At 34.6% G+C, this 18456-nt stretch overlaps 1 protein-coding gene across 1 annotated transcript in view; it reads left to right on the top strand.

Moving 5' to 3' along the window:
• The first annotated feature begins 922 nt into the window (after positions 1–922).
• Positions 923–18456, top strand: part of SPAG16 (sperm associated antigen 16) — a 390713-nt gene continuing 373179 nt past the window's right edge. The window contains 5 exon segments of the mRNA XM_014951951.1: positions 923–927; positions 1267–1363; positions 1741–1839; positions 7696–7823; positions 14261–14398. Of these exon segments, the coding sequence (XP_014807437.1) occupies positions 923–927; positions 1267–1363; positions 1741–1839; positions 7696–7823; positions 14261–14398 (467 nt within the window).

Below are 18456 nucleotides of genomic sequence, written 5' to 3'. Positions count from 1 at the left end.
CATCTACTAAGCCTAGATAGGAGGTTCTTAAGAAGCATTCATGCTAGCTACCTATTTATATATGCAATTTTTATAGTAAACATGTAGTTTAATTGGACAGTTGGAGGTACACAGATGTGCTTTGATTACTGAAAATTATGCCTTTATTCACTCAATGACTTCCCTGTTTGGTTTTTTGGTTTACAATAGAAAACGAAATCTCTCCAACTTTTCTCTCAAACCTCACATCTCTAAAACAGATGAGGGTCCTTTGTTGGGACATGATCTTCAGCTGTTAGCTTTCCAGAGGCTTACAATTTAACTACTTTTGTTAATGCTGTGATGCTGGGGTCTTGAATGCAGATGATACTTTTACATGTACATATTGTACTGTGAGAACTGTAGCAAAAGGTCTGTTTTTAAGGAGAATAATTCAGGCTTGGGAAACTTCATGCAAAGCTGGAAAATCATGTTGGCTTTTTTTTTTCTTTTTATATGTTTAAGTTACCATTTAAATTTGAAGTATGTGAAGTCTGAATTGCCAGCTTTTTTCGGAGGTTAAGTTCTGGTTTATTTACACGGGTAATTTATAGGCTAACTGATTTCCCACAGACCATCTTGCTAAAAATATTTTTGTTATACTTTTGTGGGCTGTGAGGCTAGTGGATGAAAAATGTTTATTTGGGTTTCATTTTACACCCTTTGTAGTTATTTTTAATGAAAAGTTTGGCTCCAAAGCATTTGGAAGAACTGTAGATAATCACCAAATGAATTTTTACATTTTGAAAGTTCCTTATCTTTTTGTTGTGATTGTGCCGCAATTATTAAGGTTTTTGTATCAGTTTCAGTAAATGGTCTTCTGGTACTCAGTGTTTGATCTCAGATGCTTGAGTTTGAACTTGCACATCTGAATTTGATAAAAAAAAAGCCATTTTCTGAGAGCATGAAGTTAGTTATGCTTAAAAGCATAAAGTCTGTAGAAGTATCAGTACAGTAAGACCCCTATGAAAACTGATGATTGTGTGGGTGAGAGCAGAATTTAGATACTGTTTAATTCAGAACAGTGTTTGACTTCTAACTTCAACAGATCTGATGAGGTATATTTTAATGGTGTTTAAGCTGCTATGAAAACTTTGAGTCTGTGTACTTAATTTTCACTAGAGCTGGGCATGTTCACCCAAAGGGTGAAAGAAGCCTTGAAAGTGCAGAGTCTTGTGTCATAAAGAAGGGCGAAGGTGGTGATAACAGATTTATCGGTGCTTGTTTTGTGATACTTTTTTGTTCAAGTTGGAACTCATCACATTCACCAGCTGTTTCAGACTTAACAAAATCTGCAGAATTTACCCTAACAGACGACTCTAAAGATGATTATCAGTATGAAGAGGTAATTTACTAAATGGATAATCTTCTGATATATGTTTATTTTACTTCATCAGCCACAAAAACATCCTAGGAGAAATGACATGAAACTCTTTTTTGTAAAGTGTGATGATGTTAGGCATCTCTTTATTTTTCAAGAGAAGATTTAGTGTAGTTGATTTGTTATGTTTCACTTTTATTTTTATGTTAAATACTTTTTTGAAGACACAGGTATTTCTATTTAGATATTTCAGTTTAAAATAAATATTTCGGTAATATAAATTCTCTTTAAATATGGCAAAATATTATTTTAACAAGAACGAGATTATTTTCAATAGTTTTCTTGGGAGTGGAAAGATGTATAAAATATGTTGATACCTAGCTTTAAATCATTTCATTTAGGTTCCAGAAGATGATGAATTTAGTCTTCAGGAAGATGATGAGGATCTGACGAAGGCTTTGCAGACTATTCAAGAGCAGGCTGAAGATGCCCAAATTTTAGTAAGAACCTCCTAAACATTCTAAGACTTTGTAGTTCAATTGGCATTAGTGGCTTAAAATTTGCACATTGTAATTTACTTTAATTATGAAATGTTTGTGTGCAAAAGATTGTCTCTTATTTTTTTAGAACTTTCTAGGGGTAAACATGCTACAGTGGAAAAGGCAACTTGTGTTTCCTGGGTTTCATCTTCCTTCAACTTTTTTTCGTTTTATGTTCCATAAACAACCTGATATTGCAAATACATGTAAGAAAGATTATTTAAAACGTATTAATGTTATGAAAACACATCAGTATTTTAGGGTTTGTTTCTTTATCTGAGTAGATTGAATGAGAGTGTGATCCCTAACACAGGAAAGACACTGCATATGCTTAAGACCCCCAGAAGCTTGTACTCTGCTAAAAAACATTATAGATAGTGTGGTTTGAGTTAAAACGGAACCAATTTTCTGTTCAGTAATTTTAATTTTCAGCTAAGGCTCTTCTAACTAACTGAACTCTCTGAAATTAACAGCATAATGTGGAGACACTGTTCTCTCTCTGAGAGCTAGGACCTGATTATTTATAATTAGGCCAAGGAATGGTATGCAGAGAGGCTCTTGCTTATACTTAATGCTGTAACAACCAAGGCCGGCTAATTTTGTGATACACCCCGTTGGAGGGTCGGAAGCAGAAAAGCATAGAGGAGTGGCACCTGCAGGGAGGAGGGGACAGGAGAAGTGACCCAAAAGTGGCCAGCAGGGTGTTCGATCCCATCTGCATCATGCTCAGTATAAAAGCTGAGGGATCAAAGGGTCCACCTCTCTTTCTTTAGTGGTGACCACCTGAGGAGGACTCCGTCTGTTCATCTGCCTTGGGGAGACCATTTGCTGTTCACTTCAGTGGCCGGGCTTGCCCAAACCAGGACAGATGTATTGAAAAACCAAGAATAGGCTGTTACACTATGTTAAATCAAAATATTAATGAAATGATCAATAATTTCACACCATTAGTTTTTGACACTTCTTACAGTTTGATTTCAAAACAGCCATGTAATAGAGTTACACAATAGCGTTGTTATGTTGCATTTTCCAAAATACGATTTACCTGAATTTACTTGCTTATAACAATCTAATGGAAAAGTGTTTGTCCCTGCTGTGTTTCTAATATTGCCATTATCTTATGGCCTCATCAGTAAGCTCTCATCATAGTCTTTGGTTTGCAAAAGCAAATGATTAAGAATGAAATGATATAACTATGTGAATCATTCTTAACATCAAAATGGAGGAAAAATGTGCATTTTTCTAGTTCATATCAACAGACCAGTTTTGTATTTTAGATCAAACTTTGAATGAAGACTGACAATACTGGAGTCTTCTGTGTTTAGAAACTGAATATACCTGAAAATGAAGAGAAAGGTAGCATAAGATTTTAAGACTGAACATACTTGATGCTAACCAAGTAGTGGAAATTCTGAATATTCTTTAGGGATACCCAAGTTATGTCTGTTTTACTGTGTGAGTTGACATTCGAATAAAGTGAAACAAGGAAGGATATTCTTAATCTATTGATCTTTTGACAGTGCTGTAATTAAGTAACCTTTTGCCTCTTTGTTGATTGAACTTTGACTGGTAGGAAACTCAGATTCTCTTGGATTTTGTTCTTATGCTAATAGATATCTGCCTTCTTGCTTCTTGACTCATTATTTGGAGGCTTCATATTTTTCCATAATTTTGAAATGGAAATAATATTTTCAGTCTTTAGACAGAAAGACATGAATAGAAGATGTTTTAATACACTTGATAGTTCCTTGACAGCTTTCGTAACAATTTACTGTATATTTTGTGAGGCTCAGTTGACTAGATTGTTTGATGCTAATTCACTGGAAAAACCAAGTGCTGCAGTGGATGCTTTGAATGACCCAAGTTAGAAGCATTGTTTCCTGTGAATTAATATTGAATCAGTATCCAAACTCTGAGGGAAGAAGCATAGTAAAAGTCAGTCTTCAAGTGAAAAATAATTGCTACGCTTTTTCAATTTTTAGTTTCTAATCTTGGCTAAAATGGGTTAAATTAGGTAACAGCCTTATCCTGGAATAGCTAATCTGTGATAGAGTTTTAAGTGATTGTGCATATTTGCTGGTCATAGTAACTTGTATACCTAATCCCATATTAAAGATTGCATTTCAATACAAGATGCAAATCTGTTTGTTAAAGGAAAGAAATTATTTAGAGAAGGCACATATAAAGTGAGCGTACAAAAATATTTAAGTGGTTCGCCAAATGCAGATACTATAAATATCCACAGTTTCTAAACTGAGTAACTACAGTGTCTTTTACGCTCTGTTAAAAAGGTCAAGTATAACGAGGAAAATCTAAGAAAAATACTTATTTTCAAACTTACTTCCAAAGTAATTAACACTAATTACTAAATGAAGAAGAGCAAACATAAGCAAAAGAGATATGGTGCTATGCACCTTAAAAAAAAGGGATATTGAGACATGTTTGCTTTCCTTCTGGACCTCTGCATGCAGTGAAACTACTGGTCTTTAAGGAGCTGGGTGAGGCTCCTTCAACAGTTACAATTCATGTTTTTGTTTGGATCCCAACAGGGAAATGAGGGTGATGGAGCTCTAATTTCTAAATATCGTTTCCCGTAGTCTGGTGGTGAAATGGCAGCTGATTGAAAATACAGCTGTGCTGGGCAACACGTGCTTTGGATAGCAGTGATTCTGCTGGCAGTTCCCATTCTAGTCATCATCTGTCCTTTCATGGACATGATTTTTTTTTTCCCGTTGTCCTTGTTTTGAGACAGTGTAAAGTATCATAAAGTATTTTAAAACAATAGAATATTTTGCATTTAAAATAAAAAATTCAGCTGATAAGGATCCTAGGAAAAGGATACAGAACTTCTGGAAAACCACGCACAAAAGAAAGCTGCCTGAATTACTTTCTTGAGTAGTTACAGCTATTACACTTCAATTTCAAGATCTTAATTTTCTTAATATCCCAAATGATAATCTGAAGTCACATTGCCCTTTATTAACCTTATATTTTATCACAAAAGAAAGCTGCCTGAATTACTTTCTTTAGCAGTTACAGCTATTACACTTCAATTTCAATATATTAATTTTCTTAATATCCCTAATGATAATCTGAAGTCACATGCCTTTTATTAACCTTATATTTTAGGTAGATCTGATTTGTTTGACTATGTTAAAAATCTTTGAATTACCTCTTTATTTTTTGTTAGTTCAACAAGTTTTGCAAGAACATCTCATTTTGTTTTCCAGAGAAATTATTATTTGGTGTTAATCTACAATATCTCAACCAAGAACATCTCATTTTGTTTTCCAGAGAAAATATTAATTTATTTGGTGTTAATTTACAATATCGCAAAAATTTCTGTGCAAGGAAGAAAGAAGTCCTTAAATTTATGGTTGTAGCAGTTAACTTACTTTCCTGACCATATTTGCCACCCTTAGACTTAAATTTTTTGAAGATTTTAATTCAAAAAACTTAACCAAGATATATTTAACAAAGCAAGTATTTAGCTTGTTTATTTTGACTTAATGCTCAGAATCCTTTAATAAGATGTTGTCTATATAGCTACTATAGGGTGTCTGTACTGCATCAATTAGTAGATTGTATCTTGCTCATTTCTAAATAGGTAACTATATACAAAAAATTACTGTTAGTGCCATTCTGTGGGTAGTCATCCAAGGTTAAGATGAAGTTAAAGAAAGTGGTCAGCCTAAAGACTCACAAAGTCTTCAGGAGAGCTGGGAATTTAATTGTGGTTTCCTGAGGCCCTGTTCCAGTACCTTGCCTGTTAGACTGCATTCATTTTTCCCTATATTGTTCCCTGCTCGGGCGTCAGTTCCTGAAATGATTCTCAGTGCTAGTATCTAGCTAATAAATTCTCCTCTGCACGGATGACATGAATTCCTATCATATTTCCATTTATTAAGGGAATCAAACAGTGTCATTTCTTCCGAAGAGTGCCTTTATAGATGTGTTTGGGAAGCTACAAGCAACAATATTAGACATTTGCCTCACTTAGAATAAAGAAAGAAAAGAAGCAAGAAAAGGGATGCAGCTGCATGTCTACAGATGAGCTCTCTTTGGTTCTTGTCTTACCACAATTAGAAAATAGACCTGTCTGATGCACTGTATCTCTGGTAATGAAAATATGCTAAATATTACATTGCATTTGGCATATTGTATTATTTATAATAGAGCGTTACATGGCCTTGATGGTACATGTACATTTCTTTCTGTTTATATTAGGTAGGTTGCTTGGATTGAACACAACATTTTCTGTATTATACAAAATGGCTATGAGCTTTTCCTGCTGTTTTTATTTTATCAAGAGAAATGCCTTTGTGTCCAGGTAACGTATGCAGTCATGTTAATAGAGCTCCCACTAAGGACGTGAATAAGCCATAAATGGATGGAGTTATCAAAAATCCCTGGCCTGCAGATTCTTTTTTTTAAATGGATAGAAAAAATAATTTGCAGTCACAGCCTTTAGCGTGTCTTGATGAATATCTCACTGGAATGTTTTTTTCAGTTTCCTTAGTATTGAAATGAAAAGAAGGTAGGCATCTGTGGAAGCTGTTTCTACTTCTCATCAGTTCACTACACTGGTATTTTATTATTATTTTTAATATGTAGCGCATGTTATCATAGAATCTGAGTTTCTTTCAAGTGATGGTTGTCAAGCTCAGATTTTTTCTGTCATGCTTTCACCAGGAGGCAGGCGTGTGTAGTGCAGTATCTGTCTTAGTAGCCTGTGTTGTTAAGGATATTGTAGCATTGTGCCCTGTGTGGAGTTTCCAGATGCTGAGAGCTTCACATTTAGATATGTCAAGTCACTGTAATCCATTTGAAGTCTGAATGAATTAAGGCCATTTCTTTGGCTGCCAAGTTGCAGTAGTCTCTCTCATGTGGTTATCTTTAAATGTATTTTGCCAGGGGAGGGGTGGATAGTCACAGACTGGGTTATATTTTATTTTATTCATCGTCCCTGCATCTTGAAATCTCTCTCGGGGAGCTTAATATCAAGCTATGCTCTGAGTGGGCTGGATGGGATTGGGTGAAGGAAAAAAATTTGCATTGCAACAAAAAGCTGTGAAAGGGATTTTTTTTTTTTTCTCTCTCTCTCTGTAGTATGATTGCTCTGTTTTGTTTTGATTCTGCTTTTGGCAACTGTGCTTGACCCATGAGCTGATCTTATCTGAATAGCTGTCTATCTTTGATGGCACTGGAGGAGCTGCAATATGAAGCCTTGTTGCACCATCTGCATTGTGCTAACGCTTGTAGCAATGTTGTCTGGCAGCTTGGTTCAGTGTCTGCATATGGATGTTGAGGAGAAGAGGTAGAATTGATCTTTGTGAGACTTCGTAAGAGATGTAATGATGGAGATGCAGTTCTTTCAGTCTCTCCATTGCATGCATCATTACAAAAAGAACATAAGGCATTTTTCTACCACCTTGGACTTAAGCATTTTTCATTAGATAAAGTACTGATTTTTCTTATCAGTAGTGCTGAAGGGTGCAGGAGTATGAGAACTAATATTTTCTCTCTGGTCAGAGATACAAGATAGTCAATCAGCTGAAATAGTTTCAAGTCCATGTAAGAGTATGTCAGGTTCAGAATACTTGCTTCAATCAGGTGATTTTTGAGTTAATTCTCTGTAACCTTTCATGGATCTTGACATGAGAAGGATCAGTGCTTACAGGTGTGATCAATAAAGACAAGGGAAACATTCAGCTGTACTCCAGTAGATGTGTGACTTCAGATGACCTCAGGAATAGAAGGTAACATAATTACTTTTCTCTTACAGGTTTAATAACAATTATCAAATTTTAATTTCAGGCTTTGCAATCAGTTCTGACTTCTGAGAAATCAGTGTCTGAAACACCTGAAACGATGGATGACTTCTTCTGCAATTTCCTGGTCAGATTGGGAATGTCCAGAACCCTTGACTGCTTCCAAACTGAATGGTAAAATACTTTAAGTGACCGTCTTACTTTGAGAATTGGGAAGTAGATGCTCAGGATTCAAATATTTACAGGATTTCAGGATATATTTCCAGAAAACTCTTCTGAGTACAAATTGTTCTTAAGTACACGGTGTTTTACCAAATAAATATATTCATGTTGAGAACAAGGACACAAACTGTTGTTTTAAGGACAGACTTTCAAGAAAGCTGACTCCAGGGAGCTCCTAAATGGGTACCTTTGAAGCACTGTATGCATTTCACCTAACTCTAGACATTTACGAGCCTGAAGTGATCACGTTAGGCTGCTTCTGTGACCAGTGAAGAGAAACGCTCATTTTCAGGATGCAGCTCACCTGAGTTGTTTAAGCCATCTCCTTTAAGACAAAATGAACTCAATTAGGGTTTTTTCAAGTATATTCCTCTCTCCACTGACTACCAATGAAAACTAGAAACCAGCTACACTGAAGAAGTCATCAATGGATCAAATGAGTCCAATGAAAAATGATCAGCATTTCATTTCAGCAGTGCAGTGCTTAGAAACCATGTGGGTTTGTTATATTTTTGCTTTCCAGAATGTGGATGCCTGCATAAAAACTGAATATTTTGTAGTATGCTATAGTATTTGCACCTTGATTGTTTGGGCAGGTTTGGGTGTTCTTCGTAGCTGCCTTGTATTTTAAGTAGACTAATCAAAATTTTTGGTGCTTGTTGATTTTTGGTACAGCAATCAAAGTAGTATGATAGGTTTGGTGTTTTCTTTTCAAAATTTAATTCATATAGTAATCAGAAGTGTGAACTCTTGAGCTGTTGCTCTCTTCTTTTTCACGTCTTTTATAGGTTGTAGGGATTTTGTCCAGACTTTGTGCAAAAGTTTAAACATGCAGCTTTGTCTAAATGCTCCACTTCCTCAGCCACTCTCTTCATATATGGAATCCCCCAGGATATATACTTTTGTTGAGTATTAATTAAGAATTATGTGCCAGGAATGCTACAAAGCTTGAGAGGAGAGCTGAATTATTTTGGAGCAAAAGATGATGCTTGTCTTGAAGTTCTATTAAAACACTTTCAGTTACAAGCTTGCTTTAAATCTACAAATTACATTGGGAAGATTCTGAGAAGTGGAAACACCTCTCTTTGAATTACCTTGTAGACAGTCTTTAAACATGAGCCATTCAGAGATTTTTTTAATAAGGTCTTTTGAAATTGTTTAATCTGAAAATGAGTAAATTTGAAAAGTTAGAAACATCTTATTTTTTCCCCACAAAAGCCTTGAAGCTTTTAAATTTTCTCAGAAATGCTCACTAATGGGGGATGATTGCTGTCATTTGCAAGGCTGTGGTCTTACTAGTATAGAGCTCACTAGTCAGGCATTGCTTTTGGAATTAATAATGATCTGGTTTTTGATAGCGTAACTGTAACTTAAATGGTTCCTTAGAGAAGTAGCACTATAGTTCTGTATTGTTTTTGAACAAAAGAACTGATATGAATAGTATTAAGTTTGAAGAAGTTTAACAGTTTTTATGGAAAAGGATAATTAATGCTAGACAGATATAAATAGTGACCTTTTTATGAAACTACAGCTTTCTTTGAAGCACTTAGAGTTCGAATTTATATCAGTGGCAAAATTCAGATTGCTTTTTAACAGAGCTAGAGCAGGTTTTAGCAGGCCTTATCTTGTAAATCCTTAGCTGTGCATATATTTTGATATGAATAGTATTAAGTTTGAAGAAGTTTAACAGTTTTTATGGAAAAAGATAATTAATGCTAGACAGATATAAATAGTGACCTTTTTATGAAACTACAGCTTTCTTTGAAGCACTTAGAGTTCGAATTTATATCAGTGGCAAAATTCAGATTGCTTTTTAACAGAGCTAGAGCAGGTCTTAGCAGGCCTTATCTTGTAAATCCTTAGCTGTACATATATTTTTTTTCCTAAGTAATAATTTTAATTCCAGTAGCATTACAAATGAGCTCAGCATGTCAGGATCTAATCTTACTGTATTGAGACTTTTTCTGCATTAATACCTTATTTCAAAATGTTTCATGTTGGTTTGAAATAGATAATTTACAATATTAATGACAGTGAGAGCAGATTAGTGTACTCAGGTTCCTCATTATGTATTGGGACGGTGCTCTTACTCTCATGCTGTGGTGATCAAGTACTAATGGAATTTAAAATGAAAAATTAATTAACGTAGAGAAAATTTATCAAAAGGCTTGCTTTGAAATAATTGTCTGTCTGAGATCTAAAGGTCACTTAATTTGGACCAAATTATCTGTTTATTTCAGAGTTTGAGAAAACATTCTGTTATTCTCTCCAGCTTTATAAAATGTCAGGATGTGATTATGTTTTATTTTAAGCCAAACCCCCTCTTTTTCTTTGATGTAAGGAATAATTTTATCACACTTGTAGTGATTTTGTACATACACTTTTTTCCTTCAATTATACTTTAAGAAAACTTAAAATTGGACTTAAATGATTTTTAGAATATCTTATTTACCCATTAAATTTTCTATTCCTTTGATATAAAGGACTTTATAGTTCTCTTGTTGCTTATTGAAGATAGTGGATTGACAGCTTGAGAGCGTGAAGTGCAAGGGCTGATCAACTGTAAATTCATGCATCTGACAGTCTATACCTCCTAATCCCAAAGAGCTCCCTGCTTCTGGCAGCATGTTGCCAGTCTGATGAGCAGATGAATCATTTGCTGTTCACACATATGCACGGAGCTATGGCTGTGATTAGTACACTCATTGGGCTGGTAATCTCTGACTAAATGTTCCTAGAGACCTGGCAGGGGTTCAGCATGTGAGTAAAAGAAGAGCTGCAGACTAATTATGGAAACATGAATTGAAAATTCTTTTCTTTTTGATGTGGCTAAAACTATGAATAAACTTACATGATGAAACAAGGTTAAAAGCCAAGTCTGTCTTGTGTACGCCTTGAAAAGATTGCTTGGGTTGTGCATAACAGAGCACATGCAACAAAACTACTATATTTTCTTTGAGGGCAAATGTAGAATTATTGCAAAAAAAATCTTTTTGGCAGAATGGAGAAAATGGATATAGGTGGTAATCCTCCATGTCACAACTCCCTGAAGACAGTGGAAACAGTCTGTTTATTTCACACAGACCTGTTTCCTCTGCTCTCTGTTCTCTTTGGCCTGGAAGTCATGTGGTCACATTAATGTCTCTTGTGCTCTAAATTCATAAATCCCGAGAGAAACAAGGGCAGTGTAACACAAAACCAGATACAGTTGATGTAGTGTGGTCACATTAATGTCTCTTGTGCTCTAAGTTCAGAAATCCTGAGAGAAACAAGGTCAGTGTAACACAAAATCAGATAGTATCAGAACTAGCTCAGAACACAAGTGAAGTAACCTCAAGTTTGATTTGCAAAAAGCCACATGGATGTACCTACTTTCTTGCCTACAGAACAAGCATAACACAGTAATATAAATTTTCTACTTATATACCATAACAGAGGAGGAGTATGCTAGGGAGAAAAGGTGATTTACTTCTCTGTGCTCATTTCTTTTTTAGCCTTCTGTTGAAACTGTTTAAGAGGTTATCAATTGGAATTATAATTTTCAGTAAGAAGTTCTTGTAAAAGCTAAAAGTTGATATTTTAGTCCCTGAATGCATCTCTAGGTGAGTTACCGCTTGGTAAAGGATTATCCTGAGCTACATAGTAGTTTATTCCAGGGCCTCTCCGCAGCTGATTCCTTTAAAACTTTTACAAAGTTGATTTCAATGTGATGCATATAGTAATAATGTATTCTTTTTAGTCAGTCTGCACTGGGCTTTGATCATAAAATCGTAGTTGACCATCTGTTCCTTAGGTTTCCAGATTCTTGGTTAATTTTAAATAGTGATTCAAGAATAATAACTTGATTCTTCTGAAAGGCTTCGCTTGTGTGTGCATGGAACTAACTAATTTGCATCACAGTTCTCTGATGGAAAGAAGTGAGAACAATAGCTATTTGGCAGTTGGTTAGGGATGTAGAAGTTCTATAAGTTTTACAGGACTAGGGTGATGAGAGATAATGAAAGTTCACAATGGAATTTTGTTGTCTGGTTTTCTATTCCATTTCTATTACATGCACAAAAGCCTTCATTTTAAGTAGTTTTCTTAGACAAGGGTATAGTGAATTTATTGGTATTAATTGTATTTCGTTAAAATTGTCTTTCAGAGTTGTTAGCTCTGCTGGAGGCTAATTTCATCAATTATCCATGTTTGATGTGTCTTCGTGCAGAAATTTGATGGGTTTCATGAGGTGCAGTTAGGGGACTCAGTGGAGAATGTTTTCTGGCAAGTAGAGGAGCTTGTAGAATTGTGATCATTTGCAAGGAAAAGTGCCCTTATTTTCCATATTTCCAATAGGAATAGGACCTGATCATCAGTCAGTGTTTATTTGAAGTAAGAAAAAAAACAAAGAGGGAAAAAAAAAAGAAAGACAGAAGAAAATTACTAAGCTTCTCAGTCAGTGTTTATTTGAAGTAAGAAAAAAAATTAGAAAAAAAAAAAAGAAAATTACTAAGCTTCTTCCTTACTATTAAAGCCTGTTGGTGCTGTAATTTGCTTAAGAGAATGAAGTGATGATTGGATTAATTTTGCTTTGGATGTGTTCATTTAACTTTTCAAAAACCTTTCATTTACTGGTGGTGAATGTGTGACAGCTTAATTCATAGGTAAGAGCATTTCTAGAGGTATCCACAGACTGCAGGTAAGTAGCTGAGCGTAGGAGGTCATTTGGACATAGGTTTCGAACGCTCCCTTCAATTTTTTGGAGGGTGTTAAGTAAAAATTGCTTGTCAAGTAAGAATACCTTCTTCTATAAACACTTTTTGTTTCTGCAGCACGCTTTATCAATCTAGGAATGCTGTGCTTACTGTCTTCAAGTTTCAAATCTGCTGCTTGTGTCCAACTGCAGGAGATAGCATTTAGTATAATTTTTATCTCAAGCTGTTCTTTTCATAGTTCCTTCATTAATCGGGGGAAAAAAAATAGTACAAATTCAATATATTTTTCCCTGGAAAAGGCAAATAATGTTCATATTATTCTTTCTAGTGTGTTCCCATCTGGAACATCTTCCAGCTGCAGGGAAGAATGTGAGCCTGTAGTCTTTGTCTGATATAAATTACTTAAAGCTCCATTGAACTTCTGCTGAACTGATATCATGGCTCCAATTGTCCACAATGTCTTTAGTAGGTCTGTAAAAGTTGACACCAACTGAAGGTCTTTTGGGATAAATAGGTGTTTGTGCAAACATGTACTGGATTCTGGAATCACCTCTATGATGTCTACTTGCGCGGAAGTATCTCACACTCGTGTATGTAGACTTGAATCCTGATGTCTCTGGAAATAGTTTAGAAAATACTGATAGCTTATTCCTGGAGCAAGCATGATTATGCAAAAGCATTTGTCTTCTGGTCGTTTTTTTTTTTGATCAAATTTAGCTTTTCTGAATCGGTTCTAATATCACCACTCTTTTTTTTTTTTTTTAATTTTTTTTTTTAAATGTAGCATATACTTAGGTACTTTAAGTTGCTCTGTATTGAAATGCCTTTAAATTAAGCCTAAAATGAATAGCGCCAATACCTTTGTCTTTTTTATTGCCTGTTAGAGTGTTCTTAGCCTTCACTGACAACCTACCAAAAGGTGGATAGTCCTAAAAGATATGAGACTGACTGAGTAGACTTCATTTCTCAGAGCTATTGAGATGCCTAGGTTGCTACACAGCATTAATGCTGCTCCAGATTCCCTTTTACTTCACAAAATACACGTTAGCCTGTGCGCTAATTTACCTAAAGCACCCTTCAGGCTTTTATAACATGGAATCCTGTTTTCTCAGAGGCTGGTAAAATAAGTAAATATTGGTTAATATAATGAAATAAGGAGAGGGCAACATAAGTAAACAGGAAGGAATGAAGACATTTCCCTAGGTGAGCTCTGTATTCCATGTTGAAGATAGCTCATAGTATTATCCATCCAGGTTATCCAGAGCTGTGTCATCTTATTTGAGTCCTCCAAAAAAAAAATATATTAAAAAATCTTGCATATATTTGAGCATCTGAGATTATAAGTACTGTGAGTATATACGAATGTCATTTGAACAAGAATATTTTTATGTGCCTTTTACTTAAGCTTTTATTTAGGCTATTTGGAAGAAAGGAAGGAAAAGAACAATTGTTTAAATTGAAGTACTGTGTTACACAGGACATGTCTTTTGACTTCTGAAAAATAATACATTTTAGAATGAAAAGCAGTAAAATAGAACACAGTGCGGTAGGATAGTACTTGTTACTAATTGTTAATGAGATTATAAATATCTTTGTGATTCTAGTTTAGGTAAATGTTAGCATGAGAAGGGAGACATCAGTGAAGTGAGAAAAAGGAAACTGGAATAAAATCTCTCCCCCTTTATTTTCTACTAGGTATGAATTCATAGAGAGAGGTGTGTTCACAGTCAAAGATGCTGGATTGGTTCCCGCTGCGTACACCTGCAACCAGCAACTTGAAGCTGAGAATATGCGTTTGAGGAAAGATTTGGAAAACTATAAACTTGCTGCAAAGTATGTTATTTGGTTTTAATGAAACTTTGATATACGGTAGTAAATGGCCAGATAAAGTAAACCCAAGTACTTAATGGAAATAAGAAGTTCCTGTTTGTTATGTTAGCTGGGCATATTTTTGCTTCTAGGTGACATTTGTAGTTAAAGTTTAATTTTCTCTGAGCTCTATTAGAAACCTAAATCTTAATTTCTTTTATTTGTATTTACTAGGCTATAGAAAGTAATTTTCAATACCCAGTAATCACAACAAATTACTGTGAAGAATCATGAGAGTATAATATGTAGAACTAGAAAATAAATGGTTATGTGCATTTTGTATTAAAACACAATACTATAAATTACAGCTACCACAAACATCACCATAGGAACAAAATCAGTATATATTTATTCTTCTTTTTTTTTTTAATTGCAAAAAATCTGTTAGTTTGGCCTTACTGTTAAGTGGTATTTCAGCCTAAATGACCATAATTGATTATACTGGTGTGTACATTGTAGTAGCTGATTTTACAAGTCAGTTGTACTTTTGTCATAAGGGAGTTAAAATATTTAGCCTCTATAATGGAGAGATGCAATAATGAACTACATGTAACGTAGCCTTTTCTGAAGCATGGTACATCTGCATATGTATGTGTTGAGAATTTACCCTGAGACCTAATAATCCACTCACTTGGATTCTGCCAGTGCAGTTTTAAAATATGGAGCTGTAGTAAAATATTAACTCCGTCTCTTTGATTTTCCTCAAGATCGCTCAAGCTATTAATTTTCATTTAGATTGTTCCTTTATATGAAAAAATAACTACTCGGATCGTAATCGTTGCTGCTGATAATAGTGATAATTAAATTATTTTCCAATGATAATGATGTATCACATTTTAAATTAATAAATTAATTGCCCATACTCTAATAGTTAAGTAAACAGCTGATAATAGTGATAATTAAATTATTTTCCAATGATAATGATGTATCACATTTTAAATTAATAAATTAATTGCCCATACTCTAATATATATCTAATATATTAATGATCAAATCAAATATTGTGTAGTCTAAATATACTCTTGCACTGGAAGATGGGCCCTATAGAAAACAGCCCTTTTAATCTGCGGTTTCTGTGGACAATGGATGGTTAGGGATTGTTTCTCTCATTTGAGTGGGACAGTAAGAAGCAGTAAGGCATGGTGAAAGAAGGAAAGACAAAATCTGGCCCTTCTGAAATTTATTCTTGTCAGTAGTAATTTTAACAGGCTTTCCTTGTTGGTTTTTCCCCCCACCTTTTTTCTTTCCTTTTTTTCCCCCTGTATGAAGCAGAACATGCTATAACAAGATAATCTGACTGGATTGTGACTTGTTAATGGCTTCCCTGGGTTTGTTGCATTGCACAAAATACACGTTAGCCTGTGCGCTAATTTACCTAAAGCACCCTTCAGGCTTTTATAACATGGAATCCTGTTTTCTCAGAGGCTGGTAAAATAAGTAAATATTGGTTAATATAATGAAATAAGGAGAGGGCAACATAAGTAAACAGGAAGGAATGAAGACATTTCCCTAGGTGAGCTCTGTATTCCATGTTGAAGATAGCTCATAGTATTATCCATCCAGGTTATCCAGAGCTGTGTCATCTTATTTGAGTCCTCCAAAAAAAAAAATATTAAAAAATCTTGCATATATTTGAGCATCTGAGATTATAAGTACTGTGAGTATATACGAATGTCATTTGAACAAGAATATTTTTATGTGTCTTTTACTTAAGCTTTTATTTAGGCTATTTGGAAGAAAGGAAGGAAAAGAACAATTGTTTAAATTGAAGTACTGTGTTACACAGGACATGTCTTTTGACTTCTGAAAAATAATACATTTTAGAATGAAAAGCAGTAAAATAGAACACAGTGCGGTAGGATAGTACTTGTTACTAATTGTTAATGAGATTATAAATATCTTTGTGATTCTAGTTTAGGTAAATGTTAGCATGAGAAGGGAGACATCAGTGAAGTGAGAAAAAGGAAACTGGAATAAAATCTCTCTCCCTTTATTTTCTACTAGGTATGAATTCATAGAGAGAGGTGTGTTCACAGTCAAAGATGCTGGATTGGTTCCCGCTGCGTACACCTGCAACCAGCAACTTGAAGCTGAGAATATGCGTTTGAGGAAAGATTTGGAAAACTATAAACTTGCTGCAAAGTATGTTATTTGGTTTTAATGAAACTTTGATATACGGTAGTAAATGGCCAGATAAAGTAAACCCAAGTACTTAATGGAAATAAGAAGTTCCTGTTTGTTATGTTAGCTGGGCATATTTTTGCTTCTAGGTGACATTTGTAGTTAAAGTTTAATTTTCTCTGAGCTCTATTAGAAACCTAAATCTTAATTTCTTTTATTTGTATTTACTAGGCTATAGAAAGTAATTTTCAATACCCAGTAATCACAACAAATTACTGTGAAGAATCATGAGAGTATAATATGTAGAACTAGAAAATAAATGGTTATGTGCATTTTGTATTAAAACACAATACTATAAATTACAGCTACCACAAACATCACCATAGGAACAAAATCAGTATATATTTATTCTTCTTTTTTTTTTTAATTGCAAAAAATCTGTTAGTTTGGCCTTACTGTTAAGTGGTATTTCAGCCTAAATGACCATAATTGATTATACTGGTGTGTACATTGTAGTAGCTGATTTTACAAGTCAGTTGTACTTTTGTCATAAGGGAGTTAAAATATTTAGCCTCTATAATGGAGAGATGCAATAATGAACTACATGTAACGTAGCCTTTTCTGAAGCATGGTACATCTGCATATGTATGTGTTGAGAATTTACCCTGAGACCTAATAATCCACTCACTTGGATTCTGCCAGTGCAGTTTTAAAATATGGAGCTGTAGTAAAATATTAACTCCGTCTCTTTGATTTTCCTCAAGATCGCTCAAGCTATTAATTTTCATTTAGATTGTTCCTTTATATGAAAAAAATAACTACTCGGATCGTAATCATTGCTGCTGATAATAGTGATAATTAAATTATTTTCCAATGATAATGATGTATCACATTTTAAATTAATAAATTAATTGCCCATACTCTAATATATATCTAATATATTAATGATCAAATCAAATATTGTGTAGTCTAAATATACTCTTGCACTGGAAGATGGGCCCTATAGAAAACAGCCCTTTTAATCTGCGGTTTCTGTGGACAATGGATGGTTAGGGATTGTGTCTCTCATTTGAGTGGGACAGTAAGAAGCAGTAAGGCATGGTGAAAGAAGGAAAGACAAAATCTGGCCCTTCTGAAATTTATTCTTGTCAGTAGTAATTTTAACAGGCTTTCCTTGTTGGTTTTTCCCCCCACCTTTTTTCTTTCCTTTTTTTCCCCCTGTATGAAGCAGAACATGCTATAACAAGATAATCTGACTGGATTGTGACTTGTTAATGGCTTCCCTGGGTTTGTTGCATTGCTTTGTGATTGTTTAAGAACACAAAGCTTATAACCGTCTTCACTATGCTCGTGAAGGAATTGGGGTTTTCCCATAAGAATGTCTATATACTCTATGGGGTCCCGAAAAATTTTTTTATAGAGGATGCCTGGTTAAAAAGCTGAAAGACAACATAATATCGTGCAATAGGGAGAAAGCAGAAGAGGGAAAAGACATTGCCAATTTGCTAGGTTCCTACAGGCTGCCTGTTAAATAAAACTCCTAACAGTCACTGAAGTGAACTGTACTAAAAAATAAGTAAATCCATTTGACTGGATTGTGACTTGTTAATGGCTTCCCTGGGTTTGTTGCATTGCTTTGTGATTGTTTAAGAACACAAAGCTTAAAACCATTTTCACCATGCTCGTGAAGGAATTGGGGTTTTCCCATAAGAATGTCTATATACTCTATGGGGTCCCAGAAAATTTTTTTATAGAGGATGCCTGGTTAAAAAGCTGAAAGACAACATAATGTCGTGCAACAGGGAGAAAGCAGAAGAGGGAAAAGACATTGCCAATTTGCTAGGTTCCTACAGGCTGGCTGTTCCTAACAGTCACTGAGTGAACTGTACTAAAAAAATAAG

Source organism: Calidris pugnax, unplaced genomic scaffold, assembly GCF_001431845.1.
Source record: "Calidris pugnax isolate Ruff unplaced genomic scaffold, ASM143184v1 scaffold179, whole genome shotgun sequence".
In the NCBI taxonomy this organism is placed as follows: domain Eukaryota; kingdom Metazoa; phylum Chordata; class Aves; order Charadriiformes; family Scolopacidae; genus Calidris; species Calidris pugnax.
The sequence above is the reverse complement of the archived record's forward strand: the minus strand, read 5'-3'. Positions and strand labels throughout refer to the sequence as shown.